The 27,116-nt window shown below is 38.2% G+C and overlaps 1 protein-coding gene across 2 annotated transcripts in view; it reads right to left on the bottom strand.

Moving 5' to 3' along the window:
* LOC124805062 (integrator complex subunit 3) overlaps positions 1-26,884 on the bottom strand; it is a 66,651-nt gene extending 39,767 nt beyond the window's left edge. The window contains exons 1-9 of one of the 2 annotated variants that reach the window (XM_047265486.1): positions 26,721-26,884; positions 25,201-25,631; positions 23,389-23,660; positions 21,713-21,858; positions 14,760-14,991; positions 13,823-13,902; positions 7,630-7,879; positions 3,584-3,856; positions 2,661-2,787 (exon numbers count right to left, since the gene is read on the bottom strand). In XM_047265486.1, the coding sequence (XP_047121442.1) occupies positions 2,661-2,787; positions 3,584-3,856; positions 7,630-7,879; positions 13,823-13,902; positions 14,760-14,991; positions 21,713-21,858; positions 23,389-23,660; positions 25,201-25,631; positions 26,721-26,795 (1,886 nt within the window). In that variant the 5' untranslated portion in view covers positions 26,796-26,884. The remainder of the gene's footprint in view (positions 1-2,660; positions 2,788-3,583; positions 3,857-7,629; positions 7,880-13,822; positions 13,903-14,759; positions 14,992-21,712; positions 21,859-23,388; positions 23,661-25,200; positions 25,632-26,720) is intronic. The other variant, XM_047265487.1, reaches the window with a different exon arrangement.
* Between the last annotated feature and the right edge of the window lie 232 nt (positions 26,885-27,116).

Below are 27,116 nucleotides of genomic sequence, written 5' to 3'. Positions count from 1 at the left end.
ACTTTTCCTTATTGATTGTGCTGAGTAGCTGAAGTGGCACATTCTGCAGTATTGCCAATGTGTGCCATTTGCACTTCGAACTCATCGCTTGCTGTAGTGTAAACACAGCAGGTTTCATGAAAGCACATATATACACACACAAGTTTTCCATCACACATGGTATTTATTTATAGCAATGAATATGAAATAAAGTTAAGCCTGTTGTGATTTCAGAGTTACTCTGTCCCAGCAATATGTTACATTTATAATGCTCTGTCTGTACTATCAGAATGCATTAAACACCACTGAGGACTGCAACAAAGACGAACAAGCCATCACACAACTGTTCACTGAACACATCCTGTTAATTATGGTGCCCCACAAAACAAATGGAGTAGCCTACATTGGTTGCAGTCGGTAGACAAACGATATGTTCTGGATTCAGTCGACAGGTTTCGAGGAGAACTACTGTAATTAAAATTAAAGCACAATAGTGCACGGCTTATGAGGTAAAACTCCATAAACTGAACCTATGTGGAAGCCGTGATCATTCCATTTGCTATACACCGATCACATCAGCAGTGGTTTGGAACAAGCCCCCAAGTAAGCTTGCTGTTTATCACTCTATATGCTAGAAGCCACTGCATTAGTGTGATGTCACCATGCCATACAGCTATTGACTGCAAGTGGAAAACAAATATCCAAGATGTTACAAACATCCAAAACATTGTAATCTGGTAGTTTTCACTGTATTTCACAGTTTTCAGTTTATTGCACCATGTAGACTATAAATTTTTGCTATTTTCAAGGAGAACATAAAATGAAAGAAACCTCAAACTGCATGTTTTAAGGAATAATTTATGGCAGTACTGTGTTGGGAAATGGCTCAATTACCTCGTACATCATTAGCAAAAGTCATAGTCATTTAATTTACATGCCCTAAAATATTACTAGTGGCAAAACCCACGTTTTTTTCCTAGTAAGTCTATTACAAGACATAATGTTTTAAAAATTATTTCTTAGTTGTTTATGGATTTGTGATTTGGTTATGTTGGTTGGCATTATGAGTATTGGTAAAATTGCTACCTAGGAGGAGAAGAATGAAATTCTTGACTTTGATTTGTACCTTGTGTGCCTGTTTGTACTTTATAATCCAGTACTTTAGGAACTTTGAATGTTTCATAGGCTACGTTCTGTACACGTATGTATGTTATTGTGGTGTGGTGGTTGTGCGGACTGTTAGGTGATGTAACAATTCAGCAGCCAGCTTCTAACCAGAAATAGCTGTTTCTTTGAGCGTATTCTTTGAGACTCTGTGGTTGAATTTAAAAGGTCGATGATCGATCTTGTTGCTGAATACAGTATATCAGAAGTACACGCAAAAAGACAAAACTGGAGTATAAGGTGGTAGCTAGTCTCCTTCATCACATATTAGCTCATTCTGGAGCACTTCGTGTCAACAGTCCTGTTTTTCCAATGCTGTCATAATCTAGCAGTAGTTGTATCACAATTGCATGGTGAAGCTAAACACTGTAACTTGCTCTGGCAATGCTGAATGTGGATTACGTCAGTATTTTCTCTGTCACAGCTTCCCTCTTCGCAACAGCTTAAGATATTTTCTTAACTCCACCACCAGCCATCGTGCAAACAGTGTGTCTTTTGAACCACTTTTATAAATATCAAGTAAGAATGTAGAACTGAGGTAAACCTTACTTGGAAGAAACGTAAAATCAGGGAATTTTTAGCATGGGTTTTTCATGAAGGTTATTACTTTATGGTTTAGAACCACGAAAAATGTAAAATATGTGAATGTAACATCAAAGTTCCACTGTATAAACAAACAATAAATGGTCTAAGTTCAGAATAAGTATAACATTGATGTTTTAGGCAGATACTTTGTCAATAAAATAATTCGTAACTTTGATAAGTCACAATATGTTAAAAAAAAAAAACCCTCTCAAGAAGCCTTTTCAAAAATGGAGGGTCGTCTTGTACTCTGGTAAATATGGTAAATCTTGCTCCCATTAATTTTCACATTTTCCAACACCCTAAGAAATTACTGTCTAGTCCCAACACATACACGCACGCACACGCACACACACACACACACACACACACACACACTGGTGCATTTTATCAACAGAGTTGGCCAAGGACTATAAGTAAGAGGAAATTATTTCCATCTGAGTGGATGGAAATAGGTGAACTATTAATTACATTTTAATTCAACAATCCTTTACCTCTTATTCTCAACTGCCCAACATTCAATCTCAGTAACAGAAATCAAACAGTATAGCAGGGGACAGTACAGCGTCTTACAATGTGTTTACTTATGTTCCTTTGGCTACTGTGAAGACGACTTCTATGCATTACTGGACTCTCCAATGCTAGAAGGGCTCTCTTGCTATGTATTTGCAAGAGAAGAAGACATTTTTAATGCTTTGAAGTATACTGTCAGTGTATTATGAGTGACTGAAGCGTAATTTTGCCACAGTTGGATCTTTGTCTGCTCTATTGACTGCTCACAAGCTGTATGTATTAAATTACCAGAAAATTATAACTTGTGGATACATTTGTCTCATATTTAGACAGTTTACTACTACATCACAGTAAAATCATACATTCACCAACACGTATTAATGAAAGTATAGCACGTTGACTATATTCAAAAATTTGTTTACCTGGCTTCGTTGTCTGTCTCGGTATGTAGAGACTCTACAGCTAACCGGAAATCTCCATCCAACTGCTGAATGATATCTGCATCTGCATCAGAATCTGCAGTTGGCTTCTCTTTGAGACGAACTTTTGCTGTGAAAAAAGTATTCTGAAATTTAATGTCCAGTGTGATAATTCTAAGTGCCTTGTATAATGAAGAAAATTAAAGTTAATACACTACTGATTTTTCTACAGTATTTTAGTGTCTGAAATTAACATATCAATGTATCTAACATAAAATAGAAAATCCAGGATGGAATGATGACAATATTATGAAAAGCATAGATTGCCAATCACTATATATAGTGCAGATGTTGAGTTACAGAGAGGCACAACAAAAAGATTGCTAAGAAAGTAAGATTTCGGCCAAATGGCCTTCTTCTGAATTAGGCAACACACACACACACACACACACACACACACACACACACACACACACACAGAAAGTGGCCATTTGGCTGAAAGCTTGCTTGTTTAGAAGTCTTTTTGTTGTGGGTGTCTGCGACTCATCATCTCCACTATTTGGTAAGTGGCAATCTATCCTTTTCATAATACTGTCATTATATAAGATAAAAGTAAGGGAATCGTACAAGCGAAGTAAAGTAGAACAGCATGCAGCAGACTTAATGCTAACCCACAGAAAAGATGGTTGATATGCCTATGCTTAATCAAAGCTATAGACAATATTTTATTACTTTTAGTGTTTCTTGTTGGTAGTTCAGTTGTGATTTTCAAGTAGAAGTCAGAAATTCCAGCAGATAGAATATGAGACAAACATTTTACTTTTGAACTAACTGAGAAACAAAACCAAACATCAACAGCTCTTCTAAATTTATAGTAGCAATAACTGGTGTTAAGTTCACAGATATGTTTAAAGTTTCATTTTTACCAAGGGGAATGTCATCGTCATCTTCTTCGTCCAGAGAGTGCAGACGTGGTGCATGTGTACGACTGAGAACTGTGGCAGGTGTAAGTACTGGAGCAGAATTAGAGCTCTGTGGATCCTCATCATCATCACTAAAGGTTGGTTCGGAGCTGTGCTGGACGCTACCTGGAGCAGTTGGCCCATCACCATCCACTGCATCATCGTGATTAGTATCCTGGTCTGTCACGGTAGCTGGCTCATCCTTCACATTGACTCCAGGATCTTCTAACTTGACTCCTGTTGTTAACATACATTTTTTTTATAAATTGTGATGTTTTCTATTGACTGAATGCATAAATCTAATGTTAAAAACTGTGCCACAAACAAGTTCTGAATTAAGTGGAAAATGAATGTAACAAGGAGCCAACATAAAATTTGAGGTATATCAATGTTATTTTTGATGATGTCAAATTTAAGCTATTACAAAAAGCCGTTCTTAATACTATAAATGGTTATTTGTCTGAACGACGTTATTCTACGTTACAAGAAAAGCTTTTGTCATCCATATACACCGCCTGACGAAACACGCGAAGAACTCAGAAGGCATGGTCAGATATGAATGCAACTTCATACACAACAGCACAGGGTATGTTAATGATCACAGCTGCAATTCTGTGTAACACATACAATGGTCACCAGAATGCATTATTGTTGTTTGTGTTTAGTGTTGTTACCAGACCAGGTATGATGTATAAGGGCCATGAACAGCATCAGATGTAAAGCGATCGCGGGAAAGGACACGGAGAAGCCACCTACTCAAATACTACAGCGTCATCAACATCTGACAGGGTTTGGAAAGAAATTCATCATTGTGGGTCTTCATTCGGCCTCCTGGTCGATTTGTAAAATACCAAGATCTATGGGGCACTCAGATGTGGCTGTGACCCAGTGTTGACCTGCATGGGAATTTGAGAGCAGGCATACTTGTCACCAAGGTGCTGGTCGACCATGACTGATCACCAAAAGAGAGCTCATACCCCACACCAAGTACAATGTAACCTTTTCACATCTGCACCTGCCACCCGACATCAATTAACAGACTCCCTGCAACATTCCGTGCCATCCAACATCACTGGTCACAGACCTTCCCACGCATATGGTGCCATTAACACCACTACAAAAACAGCTGCATTTGCACTAGTGCCACGACTGGAAAGTACAGATTGCTGATGAATGGCTTCACATTGTGTTCAACAATGAATCACAGTTCTGAACTTCCTTGGATGATCACTGACAGCAAGTATGGCAACAAACTGAGAAGAAGTCGCATATTTCCAATGTCTTGGAATAGCACAGCGGTGTTTACTGCTGGTTTCATGGTGTACAGGTTTGACTTCATGTCACAACTGGTAGTAATTGAGGTAACTCCGGAAACTCAACAGTATGTCACAGATATCCTGCATCCTCATGTGTTACCTCTCATTTGACAGTGTCACGTCATAACTTTCAACAGGACAGTGCTTGTCCACACACGACTAGTCTCTATGAACTGTCTGCGTGATGTTGAGGTACTCCCACGGTCAGTAAGAACCCCAGATCTGTTCCCAATAGAACATGTATAGGGTTAGCTTGGTTGTCAACTCTGTCCCAATGCCAATATCCAGGATATCAAGGGTCAGTTACAACAATTGTGGGTCACCTTGTCTTAGGATAGGATGCAACAGCTTTGTGACACCCTTCCCAACAGAATCAGTACATGCATCCAGGCCAGAGGTGGTCATACTGCCAAGTTCTTTGTAAATTTGATTCAGTTTTGTATTTGCTAAAATAACATCACACCCCTCCTTAAATTGTTAAGTTTAAATTTGTTTCTTCCTCTCCTTCTGGGTGTTTAACTTTATTTGTCAGGCAATGATATTTCAAGAACTGTGTAAGGTAGCATGCAGGAATATCTGACGTGTATTAAAAATGAATGCAAACATCCACATGCCAACCTGTGCATGATTAGAGAATGGGTAAATTTAAGTATAGCAAAGAGGAAAAAAATCAAATGGGTGAGGCCTCTGAAAGGTAAACTGCAATAATGTATACATTTTTTATATGGTGGCAACTGGAAATTTTTTCAGTTCACACTTGGTAATATGGAGTATTTAAAAAAGTGTTTATTTAATAATTAATAGACATCTCATCAAGACAGGCTTAAGAGAACTGGAAGGAACAGTGAGGTTTAACACCCCATCACCAATGGGGCCATTAGACATGGAGCCCAAGTTCAGATTAAGAAGGCAATTGCCTATGCCCTTTCAAAGAAACCATCCTGGTATTTGCCCTAAGCAGTTTATGGAGATCTCTGTATACCTATATCTGGATAGTCAGATAATAAGTCACTGTCTTCCTGAATAAATTCTGTGTCTTACCATTGTGCCATTTCATTCACCGAGTGAGTTTGGAAAAAACCAACTATGACAGCTTAATGGAAAATATAAGGTTACATAATATGTTGACAAGAGAAGTAAGGGCCAAGAAAGATTGGAGCCTGGGATAGAAAAGATTTGTAATGTGTCTGTGTGTTCACAACAAAGGATGTGTGTTGTAGTATTTGAAAAATGTGAATTAAAAACTGCTGAGGCAAACAGTATCAAGATGAAAGAAGTATTGTTTTATGTCTCTAAACAAATAACAGAAATACTGATGGATTTGGAGAAAAGAAAATGTGTGTGATGAACTGTTGGTTAAGTGATGGAAACAGTATGGCACTGAACTTAATGCAAGTACAGAAACAATCTTTAATAACGATACCAGAAGAAACGGAGTCTGAACAACATAGGACTTGCGCTGAGGAGCAGTCAAGAGCAGATCCTAGCTGCAGTTACACCATTGGAAAGAAAGTGTGTGGGATGGAACTTAATGGAAAAAAATGTGGATATCTCAAAATAATAAAATCAGAGGAAAAATTAGTACATGATCAATACTCAGAAAAGAACAGTGAAATAAAGTAGACAGTGCACATAGGTATGAAACAGATATGGGAAACTGGATAGGATAACGAATATAAAAGTGTTACCAACTCACCACTTTCTTGAAACATACCACTAAATGCACTCTTTTCTTCTCAGTGTTCCCCCAAATGTCAAAAACAGCAATTATAGAACTATTTACTGTAGCACTAGCACAGAGACAGCCCCATTAAACAATGATACACAAGCTTTCTCCACACAGTTAACATACCAGTTTGAACTTCCTGGCAGATTGAAAGTCTGTGCCAGAGCAGTACTCAAACCCAGATCCTTGCTTTTACTAACTGCCCTCTCCAGACGCGAGTCACGACTTATCCTCACAACTTTACTTTTGCTAACAGAGCTTTCCTACTTTCCAAACTTCACAAAAGCTCTCCTGCATATCTTGTAGGAGAGCTGGACCAAAAGCTACAAATCCAACTCCTTGCTTGTGTGCCTGTCCGTTGCTTGGCACCTCTTCAATACAGTGAGTGGTTATTGTCACTCACTGCACTGTTTATATTGGATCCAGAATTTCCATTGTAATGTATTAAAAATGTTCACATTTAATTTTTCTAGTACAGTTTGAAATATTACTGGGGCTACAAATAATAACAAATTTTAAAACTGCAGCACAGGTCAAAATGATGTATTTTATAATATACACAACACCATTATATATATACATAGTCAATATTCTTTCCAATAAGACTAGTGTTTCTCAAACTGAATTGTATATGAACGAAAAAAGTTTCCCCACACCCACCCTCTACACTTTCATTGTGTATTCCATTGAAGAAGAGAAGGAACCCATGTCCAAACGCCACTAATAACATTTCCTAATTCAACATGGCTAACACAACACTGGCATAGCATTTTCAATATTCATATACTTTCATCTTCTGAAAATGACCCAACAAAACACACATAATAAAACACAAAACCTGCAGCAGACTGTAGGCATCATTTGACAGCAGTCTGGATTGTAATAAATAAATTAAAAGCATAATTCTGAAGCCTGAAGCCTTCTCGGTTGTCAACGCGAGCATCTCACACAGCAGATATACCACTTGCCTGGCTGTATCCATGCACGCCTAGAGACAGAGTACAAGGAACGTTCTGAGCCAATACCTTCTGAAGAAGGTGGCAGGCAGAACTCCCTGAAGACATCGTGGACCATAGCACGCAGCTCTCCATCCAGTTTGGGGTTATCAAACAAGGGAAACAATGATGGCAGTACTCGTTTATCTAGGATCTGACGGAGGGATGCATAGATGCCAGCACGCACTTTCTCTGCCAGTGCAGGATAAAAGTTGGGCACAATCTGTAAGTAATCACAGGATATTTAGTAAAATTATATTTCACAAACAAATAAAATTAACTTCAAAATAAAGGCAAAGAGGTAGATGACGAGACAAGAACAGATGACAAAAATGCTAGCCTTCAGAACTTGTGATACAGTCATCTGACAACTATAAAAGGTTTCAGTAGAAAGCCCTACCTAAAAGGTGTAAGCTAGCATTGTGGTCATCTACCGTTCATCTGAATGCTTCTTGTCAAGTGGTAAGTATAAGGGGCAGTCAAACGAAAATGAGAGAGATTCCTTATTATTTCTAAAGTAATCACGACAATTGTTAACACATTTAGCCCACTGTGAGACAAGACGGTGAATGGTTCATGAAATAATATTTGCGGTTGCCTATGGAACCACAACTCTACCCAAGTTTGCACCTCTTCATGCAAATCAAGTTGACGACCATGAATGTCTTTCTTCAGTGCTCCAAAAATATGGAAATTGCACGGGGAGAGATTGGGGCTGTATGGAGAGTGTGTAAGAACTTCCCAACAAAACATGTTGGTGGGCCTACATGTTGCCAATATTGTTTCGAGTACACTACAGAAGGTTCGCTGGAAAGCAATTACACATTCTTCATACAGTCCCAATCTCTCTCCCCACGTGATTTCCACATATTTTGAAGCCCTGAAGAAAAACATCGCCGTCAATTTGTTCAGGATGAAGAGATGCAAGTCTGGGTAAAACTGTGATTGCGTAGGCAACCACAAACATTTTTCCATGAAGGCACTGTCTTTTAACACATTGGGTTAAATATATTAACAGTTATGGTTATTACTTTATAAAAATAATGAACAGTTTACTTACTTTTTTCCATCTGTGTTGTTTTCATTTGACTGTCCCATATAGATGCCTTTTCTATATTTATCTGACTATGAATGTATTGCTTTAATATTTTCCATGGATTGAAATGAAAAACAAAGTTATAAAAAATACTTTTATGTAACAAAGTAATTTTTTTTCAGCATTTTACATTAGGACAACGTTTCTTTATTTTCATCTTTTTTAAATTTTTGTCATGCACACTATTCTTCAAACACAGCACCCTTTAACAATAATATGTATTTGCAGTCTGTTCACTGAATAAGTTGTTTGTTATATACTACAAGAGAAAAATGTGCTTGAAAATCTAGCACATGGAAGAAATTCAATTAATTATTGCATTAATAAATTAACCCTGTATCAGGTATGGACACAGAATGTACAACCAAACACATTGTAAAAATAACACAAGTAACAAGCCCAATGTGGACGGATATCAACTAAAGAGACACAAAATGCAGACATTTTCTTTCAGAGTTGTTATGTAGGTGGCAGTGACTTGCAGCATTTCAGTAACATTTACAACATAGCTATGTCAAAAGGCAAAGATATCAAATAATCAAATATAAACCAAACTAATCTATTCTCAAAAGTGTAAGGCTTCCTACCTTTAAATGGACCATCACATGAAAAATACATAAATTTACTTAAAACAAAGGGCCCTAGTAGGGGGAGATGGGAGAGGAATGGTATGCAAGACTGATGGAAAGACGGTCGTCTATAAAAAATGATGAAAGGCAGTAAGAGAGGCAAGAAGAGAGACTGAAGGAGAAAGTAATGTTGAAGGAAGTGAGAAGGAAATCAAGTACAAACAAAATATGCAGAGAGAGAGATGCCTAGGAAGACTGGCAAGAGACGGACGAAAGGTAAGTGGTTAGTGTCTGCATAGGAAGGGGAAGCAGAAAGAGAAGTGGGAGAGGGTTATTAAGGTCTTGCACCTGGAACTGATTGAGATGGGGTGAAGGGGGAGAGTGTTGTGTAGCAAGCAAAATGCACATCTGAGATATTATACTCTGATTATTAACTTTTTGACTGGCATATAGAAGTGGCATGGGAAAGGTTGGGGAGGGGGGGGGGGGGGTCTATGTTGATGGCCTGCTGCTATCGATGCCCATGTTAGACAAGGCTCTATGTGTGGCATTTGAGAAAGAATTATGAATACTTTGCAAAATAACAGTGGAGGTCAGTTCCTGGCAACACTCACTATTACAGACTGACAGATTTGAGTAATTATTCAAGGAAGCAGTTGAACATTTCACACCAATAGTACATGTTTTGGATGTTATTGCCAAACAGTACCTGCAAGAATAGTTCACATACACTTTCATTAAGTTGGTTTTGCATGTCAGGTCAGCATAAGCCTAACACTTACAAACTAGAGATGAAAATATTTACAGTAATCATGGGTGAATGAGAATTTGACTTATTAGATGTGTAAATCCAACTGGTCTGTGTGATATCGACCATCGCCGGTTGACTGCATTTTGAAATACGTCCGATGCTAGTCACCACTGTGCTTCCTAAAAGCACCACTGTGGCAAAAGGGGTGCTACGTCAACACTGTTACTCTGTCGCCAATAATCTGCAAGGGACCTACCACTCCGAGGCCCAGTGGCAAATATATTTAAGTACTAAATGGCTTCTCCTGTGCTCACTTGTGACTTATCCTTGTACGTGCTATTCATTGTCCTCGTGTACTTGTTGACCAGGGCTTACAGACTTCTGCAATTATCATTTATAACATGAAGTCTGACTGATAATTCAGAACTTGTGCATATGTCTTCACAAGGAATGTTTACAGTCAACTGCTACCAGAAAGATACATATTCATTTTTTTCTTAATGTTACAAGTACTTAGAATAAAAGATAACTGCCTGTGTTTACGTTAACAATGCATTATGCTCTATGCTCCCATCAACCAATTGAGGACCCACATGTGCATAAGACGAGATACAACAGTCTGCACACAAGTCGTGTCTTCTATGTGCAGTTGGCTGACAAAAAACAGTGCGGTTCCCCACCCATATAATATCACTGAAATGGCATGGTACCCAAGTGGACAGGTGTTTGTATAATGTGATATCACTCTTGTAGAAGGCGTAGACGTACTTTCACTTCTTCATGGGACTGTGACTAACTAAGGCCAGAGAAATAAGGATGATATCAAAGATCACTATATTAGACAATTTACACAAGAATGAATATATCAATTTGTCTTGCAACATGACAATTATGGTACACACAGAGAAAATCTTGTCAGTCAATGTTTGGAGGTGCACCATAAGTAAAAAGTGGTGTGCTGGCAAATTCTCTCAAGCTTAATCTTACATGACATGAGAGAGATTCCTAATCTATCTCCTGCTAGTCTGGTTCTTTCTTCTCAAATCCTGTAAGGTCTCCAGAAAGCTTTTCAGAGACAACTGTTGTCAATACAAAACAAGTTGCATCACACCGATTCATAACACGCAGCCGCTGAGAGGCCAGATTACAATTCTGTTCGATTTTGCAAGAACATTTGGTCCATTTTGACATCATTACCATCAGAGATCAGGTTGGCAAGACACTGTATTCTTTGGTAAATTCTATATGGTTTTGTTGTTTGGACTGATGCACTGGTTATCCATCACTTCTGTCTAGCTATAAGAAAAACCAACTGAACTAACCTTTGTCAATTTTCAGTGCATACTCTTATTTATAATTATTTGTTCTTTAAATCTCGAGAGTTTTAATGGATCTCTGATGACAAAAATTTGGTGACAACTGTATAGTGCAGTTATTAAGAAATATGGTTCACTAATCCACAGGCAGCAAGATCAGATTAATTTTGAAAAAGAAAAAGAAAGAATTTACCATTGTTATAAGGCCACTGAGTTATGTAACATATTGAGAAATGGAGTTAGGGGGAAAAAATAAAACTGGAAAAAAATGTGGCCCATAATTACTAAGTCAACATTCTACTACTGTACCACTCACACAGTGAATTAAGCTTTTATCAAAAGAATAACCTGTATATATTCATAAGTAACTTCACTAAACACAGGATAAAATCATCTTGGTTTTCAAGCCGCATCAATTCGAATAAAATTCTCGAGTTTTCGAAAGGAAGCAACAGCGGATGCTTACGCTTGCAGGGAGGCAGGATCAGCAGTTTCAAATGTGGCGCTGGCCCCTTGCACCACGTGACATCACTCGGTCCAGTGGCAGGCTGGAGCTGCTCAACTTGCCTTCCAACACTCGTCATTTCAGCCCCCTCGGCAGTCAGTAGTTTTACTCCTATTGACGAAGATGGAGCTAGCCATCGAAAGCTTGAGAATTTTATGGGAATTCACGAAGCTTGAAAACCGAGAAGATTTTATCCAGTTATGCTACCATGAAATACTCTGAGGATGCATTAAACAAATCTACCTAGTAGTGTATATAACCCTTTTTTGTCCTGATTACAGCAACAACATATGGTGTCTCACAAACTTCACAAGACAGTGAAACGATACACAGACATCCTGATATGTGAATATGTAATCACCACCCACAACTCATGAAGACTGCCTGAGCTGGGTAAGAGCTGTGCCTGTCTGCCTCAGTGGCATCTTAGATATGCTCAGAGGTAACGTGTGGTGGAGAGTAATACAACACACTCAAACCACTATAAAACAACTTGGGTGCAATAGGATAATGCATTTCTTGCAGAAAGTACATGTCAGCTGTAGAATGCTGTGGGTGAACAAGCAAATGTTGATGATCAGGTAGTAGGGTCTTCTATCATTCACTGGTGCAAGACTATGGCAGACTAAGAGTAACCCATTTCAGTCCCTGTAAACGTCCAAGATAATACTAGCACCATTTGCTCAACAATATTCTCTTGGCAAGTAGAATACATTGTCTTGGGTATTTTTCAATATGTACCCCACCACTGATACACAACAATGTGTAACATAACTCATCAGTTCATGTGACAGTTCTTCATGTTTCGGGTATCCAATTGGAGTGTTCCTGCACCAAACTAATCTCTGTGCCTGGAAAGGTGCGTAGAGTGGAGATAAACATATGGTATCATGGCTTCTATATCCTAAAGTGAGGTGATGGTCCTGGTTGATGGTTCAACTCCTCACCAGTTTTTCTATAGCACTGACAAGTGACAGAGTTCTGTGGCCCTTCCATCAATAGTTGAAAACTGTAATAGTAAATCGTGACTATCGAACAACATTACTTATGGCAGTTAACTTGAGTGGCAGCTGTTTTACACACCCAAAATGATGTACTCACAATATAACATCAAAGCCGCCAATTTGGCACTCTAAGATCACACCAACAGCCTGTACAAGGCACGCTGACATGTTCCATCTGTTGTGGTGTGAGGAGGGCTCTCTCTCTTCCCATCATAAATATAATTAAATTTGCTGACAAATATAAGAGTTCAATAATTTAGTGATCTTCCCCCTTGTGATATTTTGCTCTAAAAGGGAAAGCAAGATAGAGAATTAAAACACATTATGTTTATTTGTTACCAGTGTTCTTTTCCTCTTAAGTGACCAAATGCATTTCTGTCTTAAGATGATTACAAGTTTCGCTTAACTTTTATCCCCTCCTCAAACGCACCGCACATTTGGCATCCACATTTGTTCCTGGCCTTCCTTTCTTTTTACAGTTTTGTTAATTTTTTATTTAACTTTGCGTGTTGCATTTTTTGCTCTTTTTTCCTCCGACTTACATTACTTTTTTTCTCTCTCTGTCTAATATAATGAGTTATTATTTACTAATCTGGAGCATGAATTTTTAGCTTTTCTTTAAATTATTACTTTCAGCTTCTGTTCTGTATTGTGGGAGACCTCCTTAAGTTACTGCAATTAAACACTTATCCTTCTTTTCATTGTCTTCACATTAATATTGACACTTCATCCAGCAGTTCCTTCCCTTCATACCTCAGAGAGATGTACTGTAAATTGTGTTACACTACTACTAATCAAGTCAAGTCTTTTATCCTCTAAACTGTGGATTTATTATCTAGAAGTACATATCCATCCTTAAAAAAGGAAATGTACAACATGGAATATTATGATTTAATTCCAAGAAGAGAGGTAACACAGAACTCACCCTACACAGGAAGTCAAGTAGAGTTGCAGTTACAGCTGGATGGGACCGCATTGAGTTGTTCATTACCAAAATTGCTGGTTCTGCAGAAAAAAAGACAACAGATTAAAGAACTACAGATGTAATCAAACAACATTATAAGAATTAAATGATTAGAAATACAACATTAACTGCAAAAATCACCTGTACATTATGCTCATCAAATAACTGGTCACAGATGAGCACAAATGGATAGCAAACCAGTGATACATGACGAAATACATCTAATACAGTAACAGGCTCCAAGCAGCAGTGCATAATGGGTATTAAGACACTCTGACAAGTAACTTTAACAATTATGTACAGAAACAGAAAATATTCACAATAGCATCAATCATGTCACCTAAAAAACAACAAATGCAAACAAATACACCAATATAAAGCACAAAAAATGCAAAAGATTAAGAAGGAACACAAACACTTAACGGAAACACACATCGAAACATGAACACAAAGTGACATGACAATCAACACATTAAAAAATGAACTAACCAAAAAAGGTTTGTGTGTTAATTGAAAGCCCCCCCCCCCCTGCCACACTCATAAGTTGTTGCAACTTGGCTGAAAGAGCCAAGCTCTGGAATGGGTCAGTGGATTGGATTCCAAAACATATCATCTAGCCCTTGAATAGAACACTAACAAATAACTGTGGTATCTCTATGATCAGTATATCAGTTTTGTAAAATTATTCAAGGGGAAAAAACGTTAAATACTGAACAACTACTAGAACAAAAATAAATACAAATTAAAAAATAACCACGTTATTTGACAAGTAATATAATTCAGAAATGAATGTCACAAAAAGTAGCATGTGGACAGAGTGAAATATATACAGATGTTCAGCCACACATCAGTTATTCACAACTTATCTAATTTTGGTCACACACTGAAACAGACATACCTATATTCATTATATTGTCCTTGTCTGAATCAAAGAACAACCAGTCATAGAATAATGCCAATTTCGTATTCGAAGCAGTCACAACAGATGTGCATGTTGTAAGTAGCCAACCAATGACAGCCCATCGTGGTATGATATCAGAACACAGTAATTCATTTGTCGGATGAATAACACCAACAATAAATCGGATAAGGTCACAGCGTAAAGACTGTGATTCAGGTGTTGCCAGGTACTGAAACAAAAATTTACGAAGATAAGTCCAACGAGCCACAGTATTCTTCTCCTTGCCTTAAAAACAGAACTTGGTAATTTAGGTATCACCAATAAAGAATGGAACAAAATTAATTTGTAGTATTTACAGTTCTATTAATTTTTAGGATTTTTAATCAATAACCTCAATAATAAACCTCTTTCACCAGCCTTGCTCTCCTGTTTCTCCATTTTTGTGGCATACAGGTATAAATGAAATAAAAACCATTTAACGAAAAAAAAAAAAAAAAATAATAATAATACATATACTACAAAATGAATGATGATAACTTTGAAAGCAACACCAGAAACAAATATCTAAATACAAAAGAGGAACCAACTGTCCTCAATAACTACAGCTCAAACTGGTTAAATATTATTTGTGAATTTTGTCCCTGTGTCCTACTTCGCCTGTCTACAGCCCCATTGAAAATAGATCCGATAATAAAATCATTATCAACATGATTCCTCATATATCAAATATTCAGTTTTAATGTATGCCTTATTTGGACTCTGAGCACGAAACCTCTTTCCCATTTCCTCTTATTTACTTATTTTCTTCTTATTTCATTATTCAAGTTTCTTTATTAAACATTTGTCTAAAAATGTGGTATTTTTCAGTTGCTAATGGACAAATCCTACAACCAAGTAGGTTGATCGATAAGATTTTTGAGATCTTCCCAGAGCATCTCTATGTGTCAGAAATTATTGTATACTACACTAGGAACTGACTACTATGGAACTACTGTATTGTGTGTGCTTACATATGCTGTAAATGAACATAACTGAATTAGCTGGAGAGCAGTGACCATGGGCAGAAAAAAATGATGTTTCTTCTGTTTTACTAAGCAGCTACTGGTTTACAGTTAGCTTAATGTTTACAGGAAAACACTGATACCAAAGAACATAATTTATCTATATGCTGTGAGAACAGATGTTCATCCATTTTGGAAATTGTTACTTTTCAAGCTACTAACAGATATTTCAGATATTTTTGCTTCTGGGATCTATATAACTTAGAGAATTTGTGTGGTTAGTGAATGAGATTTTTTAAAATTGTATTTTGGATTTGCTGGAATTTCCAAATGTTTATTTTGTATAGTCTGTTAAAGGTCTTTTCTTGAGAACATATGTCTCACATTAAACCCCAGACAAGCAGAGAAAGTGTACTTGTATATTATTTTTGTGCCTTATATTGTGAAAGCGTTAATAATTGCCCATCTGAAGCAGCTTTTAATTATTAGCTACAACAACCATTTAGCAGGGAACACATTGCGTAGTGAGTGTAGGAATTCCAAGTTCCTTGAAGACACCATTCCAAGACGTCCATTTATCTGCTTTACACAATATCAGGATTGCTTCATTTTGCTAAATAAACATTTCATTCATATCAAAAAGGAAAACACTACCTAATGCTTGACAATATTATACTTATCTGGCTAAAAACCAGCTTTTGGTTTCTTAGGCCAGCTTCAGGTGACAACTGAATGTTGTAAACACAAATAAACATGATGTGCAAGGTACATTTTTGTATCCAACAGTGATTCAGATTTCCCACCTAGCACGGATGTGGACACATCAGAGGTACTAAGGCCGCAAGTGGCAGCTGCGGGCCACTCCTGTAAGCAGAGCAACTGCCGATGTACTCACCTCACTTGGCATTGCATGGTAGTGACTGCCTATAAACCTGTAGCCTGGGCTTGTGGGTCACTGCTTGTTGCACTCTGTAGCTGTTTGTATCGTGCCACTGCACAGCGAAGTTGACTTAGTTTGTTTCTGATCTACAGTGCTTACTGATTTGGAACTGTCATACTGGTATGTCAACTTGTCAGTGCTTCATTCCCTTCATGAACTCAGACTCACGTGGACTTACAGGAATGAGTCTTCATTTCCCTGTGGTTTGTTGTAGCCCCCTCAGCAAGTGACGATAAATAGTTCCTACCTAAACCAAGCAGGATAGAAAACTGATGACCAGGAACTTTCCGACTGTGCTGTTTCGTTTAGTGACCTATGGATGCTGAGGCAACAGCTGTTGTTTCTAAGCCTTCCCCTTCTACCATTCGCTTCTTTCGACGAGGCAAGCAAGAGTTAGAAAGTCTATTTATGACACTACGAACTACACAGCAAGGCAAGTCAAACAGATGATCCTGAATGCTGTTGTGCACTGTTCTGTCATCTAGTAGTAAACTGTACGAAGTGGTGCAAAAATTAAGTGCATCCTAGTAGTTTGAAGTTTTCTGAAGTTAAAAGACTGAATATTATAGTCATCAAACACACATTGTGCGCACGAGTGTATACCTGTCCTTTTTCCCCCTAAGGTAAGTCTTTCTGCTCCCGGGGTTGGAATGACTCCTTACCCTCTCCCTTAAAACCCACATCCTTTCGTCTTTCCCTCTCCTTCCCTCTTTCCTGACGAAGCAACCGTTGGTTGCGAAAGCTTGAATTTTGTGTGTATGTTTGTGTTTGTTTGTGTGTCTATCGAACTGCTAGCACTTTCGTTTGGTAAGTCACATCATCTTTGTTTTTAGATTTATTTGGAGATTTGTTAGATACGGGGGCCATAAGGGAGCAGCACTTGCACAATTTATAAATGTTTTTTGAGTGGCTGCAAGCCAATGACCAATGTTGTTGACTTGCCAAGAGTAGTTTCTTCCAGCTGGCACTCAAGTATTTGGGCCACATTTTAAGTAAGACAGGCTTACATTCACACAAGACCACGAGACTGCTTTTATCAATTTATTGGTGCCTTAGAGTCTTTAAGAACTGCAATCCTTTCTGGGTAAAATCAATTATTATGCTAAATTCATTCCAAGTGCTGCTCATATTTCTCACCCACTTACTCCAGTTACGTAAAAAAAGGTGGTTTGTTTATGTGGTCAGAGGCGTGCCAACGGGCGTTCGTGCGACTCGGAAAGAGCCTCAGGTTGGTCCCTTGATTGGTGATGTTCCAACCGGGCGAATGGTTAACACTGGCCAAGGATGCGTCTGATTGTGGTGCTGGTGCTGTCCTGTCACATAAATTTGCCTGCAGCACAGAACAACCTTTCCAATTTGCTTCTAAGACACTGAACTCATTAAAGTGAAATTATTCACAGCTGAAAAAGAGGTGTGGCCATCATCTTTGGTGTCCAGAAATTCCCTGTCTACCTCTATGGTACGAAGTTGCAATGATTATGAACCACAAGCCTCTCTTGTCATCATTTGGGCCCCAAGCTAAACTCCAAACAAAATGGTTGCAGCGGTGGGTGTTGTTTCTTAGTAACTACACTTATGACACCTAGCCCTCTAACGCTGATGCCTTGTCTCATTTGCCATGTGGTTCTGACGCCAATTTTGACAGACATGAAATGCTGTGTTTTGCATTGGACACAAAGCAACAGCACAAACTTGATGAGTTCCTTATTAAGGTGGGCAACAGGGCGGAAGAGACAAGCTGGGACGTGCTCTTATACAGGGTGTCATCCACAGTGCAGCAGGGCTGGTCTGAACATTTGCTTAAAGACACGGACCCAGAATGGTACAGTTACTTTTCCCTCAGGCAAAGACTTAATGTTACAGACAGGTTCTTTATGTTAGCCACAGACAATACAGAATGTTGGGCTGTTATCCCTCCTGTGTTCCACCCCCGTGTATTGAAACTCCTCCACACTGTATACTGAAGAATGTGCCAAATGAAAGCAATAGTGCAGCATCACATGTATTGGCCAGGCATTGGTGCTGCCACTGAACATTCCATCTGAAACTGTTACGCCTCTGTGTATAGCCAATTGGCCGCAGCACAGCAGTTTAACTCATGGCGCCACCCTGATCACACATGGCAAAGAGAACATGTAGATTTTGCCATTCACCAGCCCTCTCCAGGAAGCGGTATTGCTCTTGTTCACTGATGAATTTTAAAATATCGCATATGTAGCATGGCAGTCTACAGCTTCCTCCAGACCCATGGCCTGGGCTTTATCTACTACCTTTGCTATAGAAGGAGCCCTAGCTACATTGGTTTCTGACAGTCCACAATCACAGTTTCAGAAGCCGGGGATCTTTGTAGATATAATGGTACTGAACATACTACCTCTGCCTTGTTTCACCCAGCATCCAGTTTGGAATCCAAGCTGCTGTTCAGGACACTCAAGACGCAGAGGTGAAAACATTTTGAAATCAGTGAACTCAAGGAATGCACTCAGCAGCTTCCTGGCTATGCCTGGCAATGGACCTAGTCCAGCCAAGATTTTGCACAAGCACCTACCACTTTCATCTGGCGGTGCAGCCTCTCTGCCCCACCACATTACTGTGCTGGCTCTCGCGTAGGGGCCTGCACATTCGGCCAGAATCCCAGGAGGCATCTTAGTGGGCATAGGGGGCGACAGATGTTCAAGATGGGGTCAGCCAGTAGTGGCTAGTCCGTCACCGGAATCAACTCTGCCTACAGTGTTATGTGCCAATCCTGAATCGTCCTCGGGCACTGATGTGGCAGCACCACTGGACTTACCCCAAAACCACACCAGCCTCTGGGTCTGCTTCTTTCCCCTCTACCCTCTGACCCAGTGCAAGGCATCAATGAGAAGTACATTCTGACAAGTGATGGGGGTGAATTGAGAAGGATCACCTCCCTCTCACCCTATCGGGTGTGTGGTTCCTGTCCCTACAGCGGGCGGGCGCCACCTGCTCCGAATGATCACAGGATAGTGCGTGTTCTAGGGACGAGATGCTGATGAGACCGACCCATTGGCACCACCCTGTCACACACGCAACTTCCACTTCCCTGTGGACCAACATGAGCTGCACCCCAGAGATTATTACTGGCCTCAATCCATGTAATTGGTGTCACGTCCCACTCTGTCCGTGGGGGTCGTGCCACTCAAACCATTAGGGGAGATTCCAGTATTGCCCCACTGTATCTGACACAGATGCTTCCAAGCACAGATGCAGACTTGTCAGTACTAAGGTTGAGTGGCGGCTGCGAGCCACCATTGAAAGGGGAGGCACCACCAATATGTGTGTGTCTTGTGGTGCTACCTGGTGGCAATTGTACACCGCCGAGCTTGTGGCCTGCACTCATGGCATGCGTCATTCCTTGTTGCAGTTTGTAGCTGTTTGTATTGCACCACTGCACAGCCAAGATGACTTTGTTTGTTTCCAGTCTCAAATGGTTACTGATTTGGAATTGTTGTGTTGCTATGCTGACTTTGCTAAATCCTGGACTTGTTAGAGTGTGTTCATTTCATGAACTCAGTCTACTGGTGACTTATACGAACGTGTGATCATTTCCCTATGGTTTGGTGTACTCATCAGAGCAAGTGATGATAAATGGTTGTTAATTATGCCACACAGGAAAGAATATAGACATATTATTTGTACACAAGATACAAAAATGACACAGAATGTTTACATAGGAAAACATTTAGGAAAATATTACACTTTTTGTCATGTAGAATGTTTTCCCATGTAAACACTAGTGTCCTTTTCGTATTTTCTGTACAAATGATACCTTTGTACATTGAGTATCTTGCTTATCTGTGTTTGTGACATGTACCTGTCACCTGAACATGGCCTGAGAAGCTGAAAGCTGGTTTGTGACTAAATAAATATAATTTTGCAGAACATTAGGAAGTTTTTTCCTCTTTTGACATTATCATCATTTTCTGCCATGCACCAATGGAAAATTCAGTTAAGTATTTCATTGGTTTTATCTACACTTTCCAGAAGATAATTCCATGTGACAATAAGGAGTGAAAATACGTGAACTACTTGTTTACTAGTAAACACAATAGCAGACATTTCAAAAGGCAAAATAAGCCGAACTGAATATATTCATCCACTCATCAATGAGCTGAATCCATTTTTGTTCATTATACACCTGGAGAACATGAAATTTCACACAGTTCTTCATTTAGTAAGTAACAATTAATAACATCTATTTACAGAAGGATGGTTCTGAGCAAGTAAGACTTAAAACTGGTATTGTAACCCATTGTAGGTGATCTGGCTCCTCAATACATAAGGTTTCAGAGTAAATTTTATGATCCACACAAAGTCTTTAACTAGCTCACTGAAAACAATAGCAGTACATTTATTCTTGTTAAGCTCAGATATAACTTCATTCAAGAGGCATCACAATCCAGTTTACTGTTACAACTCCAAGAGCATAGATTCTTAAAAGTGTGGACCAATAATTGCTTCTTCCAATGTATATCTCATAAAAGCATGAAGATAAAATTGGAGAGATTCCACCTCACTTGGAGGTTTGCATACAATAATTCTTCCCACGGAACATTCATAACTAGAACAGGAAAGAGAGAATGGGCAGTTCTAGACAAATTACCTTCGCTACTAGCACCAGAAGATGGCTTGTGGAGTATAAACACATGTGAGAGTTTTTACATGGATTTCTCTTCTTCCACTGTAGACAGTTCTTAATGGGAGCTGAAGAGCAACTAACAATGAAACTTGCAGGATAAGTAATGTTATCACCCCCCCCCCCCCCCCACACACACACACAAACACAATATTCTTTCTTTGATTCTGGAGACAATAAATAGTTTATCTGATCACAATAGTCAAACATTAAAGATAAAACTTGTCAAGAAAAATACTGTGTAAAAGGATAGACATTAACAAATTAGACACAATATTTAGAGAACTTATAAACTGTGTCAGGAAGAAAGACATCTACATAATTCAGAAAAATGGCTATAAACAAGACTCACCTGCCTTTGAAACCATTCTTGATACCGTTTATGATAACCAAATCTAACTTGAGAAGTGAGGAAGACCAGCTTTCTCTCCATATCAGGTGTAAGACGAGACTGTAAAAACCTCCTTGAAGTCCTGGACTGTAGCAGCTGAAGGACACCTGCCCAAAAATCCAATAATTACTCACAAATTTGTGTACAAGCAACACACATATGAAAACTGAATATTAACTGTTTTTTACTCTGGCACAACAAAGCAACACACAAAACATATGTCTTTCATGAGATCACATATCATGACAAATATAATTAATTTTAAAATGAAAGTTCCATTAGTCTTAAATGTTATAAAAGCAAACTGTTAAATATGACTGTTAATGAATCCTACTAACATTTTTCTGAAATTTTTGCGATTAATTGGGGATTCCTTTCCATCAGATCATACAGGTATTATATTCACATCATAGCTGACATCATCATCACATTACCTGAGGACTCATTTGATCTATCACAAATGATCGTGACAAACTGATACATATTTGTCTTCTATAAGTAACTTTATAATGGGAGATAAAAACATTATGGCAAATGAACTGAATGTATCATTATACCACAATGTACTGCTTAGTAACTACAAAATTTGTTCTACTTTTCTTTTCTTTTTATTTATCTTCATACTGAAGATCCTTTTCAAACACAGTCACCATAACTGTGATACCTATTGAACAAGAATAAATTCAGTATACTACCATCTCATGCTGTGTTCACATACCCTTTAGAAAGGCACATTTATTACAGATATATAATTGGAAAAAAAAGTGTTTTTCGTCTCAAAAATGTGAACAAGTTTATGAAGTTCAGTGTATCATTTTTTCCTCCAGTTTTGTTTACACATTCAAAAACATCTTTCCAATCATGACCCAAATATTTTCTAACGAGACATACTGGTGAATAATTGTGTCTTAGTTCAAGTTTGTTTGTGTAACCAATAGGTGACCATATTAGCAAGACGAGACCAAGTACATGTTAACTCTTTGATTCTCTGATGCTGGGCTCAACAAAAATATGTATAAGTCCCTTTTTTATTATTCTTATATTAAGAAACTAGCACTGAACTTACTAATTTCTAGATGTAATCTAATATACCTTCTTGAGTAGTATATACACATTTTTCTGTCCTTTAGAAGATTACACTGCAGATAAAAGCATACTTTATATCTGGGTAACACTTTATAATTTCAGCTGTTAAGTCATATACTAGTGTGTGTGTGTGTGTGTGTGTGTGTGTGTGTGTGTGTGTGTGTGTGTGTGTGTGGTTGCTTCTGAGTCTCAACATTACCAACTCATAAAATATTTTTAAGCAAACAGCGCCTGCTGTTAAACCATTGGTAGGTTGATTTGGGGGAAGGGACCAAACAGCAATACGAGTAGGGAAGAATGAGGAAGGAAGTTGGCCTTGCCATTTCAAAGGAACCATCCAGGCATTTACTTGAAGTGATTTAGGGAAATCACGGAGAACCTAAATCAGGATGGCCAGACGCGGGTCCAGTGTGCTAACCACTCCGCCACCTTACTCTGTGTGTTAAACAATTAAACAGGAATATATTGAAGAGTGGAATTAAAGTGGCTGTGAGAATATTTAATTTTTATCTTATTTCGGACAAGAAGAAAGGAAAAGCTGTTCTACAGACCTGTGAATGTTGGGCACAAAGAGCGTGGGTTCAGCAAAATATCCTTCCACAATTGCTCAACTTCTGGAATTCGTGCAACGTTTTGAAGCAATCGTACAAGATCACGGCCAATGGCCAGGCAATCCGAGAAACGCTCTCGTAACAATGTCACAACGAATGTAACTTCACGCTGCCGCAGGGCAGCCAGTGATGGTGAGAAATGGTCCTCTATAAGGCGCAAAAATGTGTAAGCAGCAGCAGCAGTCAGCAGCGGAAACTTATCCAGCCATGCCCTAGGGAATGAAAATATAAAATATTAATTAACCGGACAGAGGCACAAAAATTTATTTTAAGAATTACCAACAGAATAAGACCACAATTTGTTGCCTTAATGAGAAGTGAATACGAATTTCTCAGTATATTTCAACTGACCACAATGTTTTTAAGTTACTGTATAGCATAAGATTTATTATTATTACAATATTTTTTCCCTTTTGATTATTAAACAAGAGAATGTATCTCTTGCAATGAACACAGCTGAAAGAAAATGAACTACAGATTTAAGGCAACATGCATAAAGCACATTATTCAGACATCATCTTTACAATCTTGGGATGAAAATCATTACCTACCGTACTGTGGTACCAGTGATGTCTAAACTAGATGTAAATGACAAGGGTAATGATTAAACATTCCTTAGTGGTTTGACATTACTATCTTTGGTATTCATTTTTACAACAAGGAAAAGAGAAAAAAATCTTTTCACTTTTCAGGTGCAACATGAAATCAAAATGGTTTACGTAATAAGCTGCAGCTGATAAATAACATACAAGAAAATAAGCAACGAGGTACAAAGCCAACACAATCTTTTAGCCTAATAAATTGTGTATATACTCTAACTTATAATTTATTCATTGATACGTATTGTGGAAGCTGTCAGCATTGCAGACTGGGTTCTACAGCCTCACGAGGTACATGGCTTTTGCATACTACAAGCAAAATATATTTCTTACAAAACAGACGTTTTTTCCTCTCACACGTCCTAGGCCTAAGCTATAAATTTCAGATGCAGAATCAAGACTCTTCTAAGTAAGTTACATTTCTATTTCCGAATAATTACTTCAGATCCTACTCATATCACAACCTGCAATCGTAAATATTCACAAAAGCCATAAGGTATTTGGAACTAAACATACTGGCATCAGGACATTTATAACTTCAGAAGAAACAGAAAATGTATTAGAGAACATGATATGTAGGAGTTCCCATATTAAAAAATGCAAGAGGCAAAAATGATACTGGTACCTCATAAGCAGATTTTATGACATGGGGTACATAAACCAGGAAAACTCCATTGTAAGCATATAGTCACAAAGTGATAATTGACAAAATAATGATAATCCTCTAAAGAGTAAAAATATTTTTTGCCACATCACACCAGACAACAAATAAAAAATCTGATAGGTTCTACTTACAATTTGACAACAGTGACAAATAATTACTTGTGATATAAACAGAATAAAGTGCACTATACAAACACATACAATGCTGAAATAAAAGTACAAAAATCGACAATGGTTCAATATAGAGACCAAATATCTGATACAAATGGTCTTTAAACAAAACCACTCTTCCGCTGTTACTTCACCATATTTTAAAACGAAAGTTATATAGGCTTAGTATTAAAAGAGGTAGTGTTTAGAACCAACTTTACAGTAATCGCTGTGATATGCCTCTTACTTGGTTATGAATTTTAATTTTATCATTATATTTTTAACTTTTCTATAATACAATAGTAATCAATATGGTCATTAAAATAGTAGCTCACAATACCTGTTTTCAGTGTAGAGATCAAGCAGAGCTTCAACAAGAACAAGGTTACGAGGCGAGACATCTCCTCCTGCAGCATGCCTCTGCAAGCTCCAACAAAGTGAGTCCACATTAGCAACAGAAGCACGGATCATTTCTCGAACAAGCCACAAAAGTTGGGAACGTGCTCTATCAGTAAGTCTGAGGTATCGTTCCATAACAAGATGAGTGAGACTAGCAAGCACATGTGCCAGTCCATCGCGGGTAACTAAAGTAAGATCACGATACCACCGAGGTGCCCGTTCAGGTTCTGTTAGTATTGCATACAGCAGGCCCAAAGAAAGCTCTTCATGTACTTTATCCTTGCAAACAGCTGCATTAAGTGCATTTTGTGCCTCCTTCTCAGAAAGACCAGACACCAGTGACTGCAGTGATGCATAGCACTTCTCATATTTCTGGAAATAAAAGGAACATACTGAGAATGTGCACATAACTACTTTAATAGAGGGGCATCAAATCTACTGACAACTCAAAATCAAACTCAAAGTACTGGTAACAATGTTTGTTGGATGAATTATGCTGTATAACATAACAGGTGGATATAAAGTTTTAGCCTCTCATTTACGTAAAAACATAAAATTTTATCACATATTATCAACTATTTCTATTATTGTACTAGAAAATAGTTTTGCATCACTAACAAGAAAGAAAAGCAATTTCTTTTATTCTAATAGCAGTAAAACAATGGGATTTGCAATTGGAAATGATGACTTCAACATAATACACACCTTGGGAAAACTTTTGTTTACATAGCTTTACATTGAAACCTATCCAATACTAAATTGAGGTGGTCTATATTCTGCACTATTTTGAGTCTTACATTAATGTGTCTTATACTGGTTAATTCAATGAAGCTTATGACTAAGAACTTACTCCATTTAGTGGCAGCTAAAAATTCTCAGTTTCTTAAGCTCAGAACCCGAACAAAATTAATATTATAGAGGCAAACACTAAAAAGCATTTACAGTTCAAGTTTCAGAGTGTTCACTGGAGTATGTACACATTAAAGCAACATATCAATGAAGGTGTCACACGAATTCCATCACTTCTGCTGTCCACAATAACAACACTTACTGAAACAGCCACACGACACAAGTTTTATAAATTAATTTCACGTACTCTGTGGTTATTGGCTGTTTATTTTTCTCATTCAGTAACCACACACAAATGTAAATTTTTAGAAGGCCTTCCAAAGTGAGTATTGTACTAACACGCATACATAAAACTTTCAAATCTAAAAGTTATATTGTTTCAACTCAAAATTTATATTCTTATCAATAAGCACAACATTTCACCATGTAGCAGTAACACAGCAGATGCACACACACTTTTTTTCATTTATGGGATTTCATTCACAGGTATTCAAATAGCCCTCGCAAAGCACTACTAGCGCCATCAAACGACAGTTGAAGGAAGTAAAACCAGCAATCCATTATGGCCGCCTTGTACATTCTAACATGAATAAAACATGCAATTATTTTTACCTCCTCTAATTCATCCTTATTTTCCAAAACAGTAGAAATGAATAGCTTCTGCGGCAGCGGTTTAGTTTGCTCCATGCTTTTAAAAACGAATCACTGGGTCTACACAGCTACGAGCAATTAAGGTACGGTCTCTGCATTCTACATCATTTGCCTGCCCTCGAAACGCGTTCTGAGGTTAGCGGATGAATACATTCAGCTTGTCAGCTTGTAAACTTATACTTGAGCCAAGAGAAGTAGTGCGACGTATAGTCGTGGAATTATCAGTGTATCACCATCACACAACAGACGTGTTGGAATTGTGAATATGTTGCCGCTTATGGTCTCAGTAAAAATAATGATATTATTAACTGCGACAAAAGCAGCTCTGCGGCAGACTATGTACCCACGACTGTCAGA

Source organism: Schistocerca piceifrons, chromosome 7, assembly GCF_021461385.2.
Source record: "Schistocerca piceifrons isolate TAMUIC-IGC-003096 chromosome 7, iqSchPice1.1, whole genome shotgun sequence".
Taxonomy (NCBI): domain Eukaryota; kingdom Metazoa; phylum Arthropoda; class Insecta; order Orthoptera; family Acrididae; genus Schistocerca; species Schistocerca piceifrons.
The sequence above is the reverse complement of the archived record's forward strand: the minus strand, read 5'-3'. Positions and strand labels throughout refer to the sequence as shown.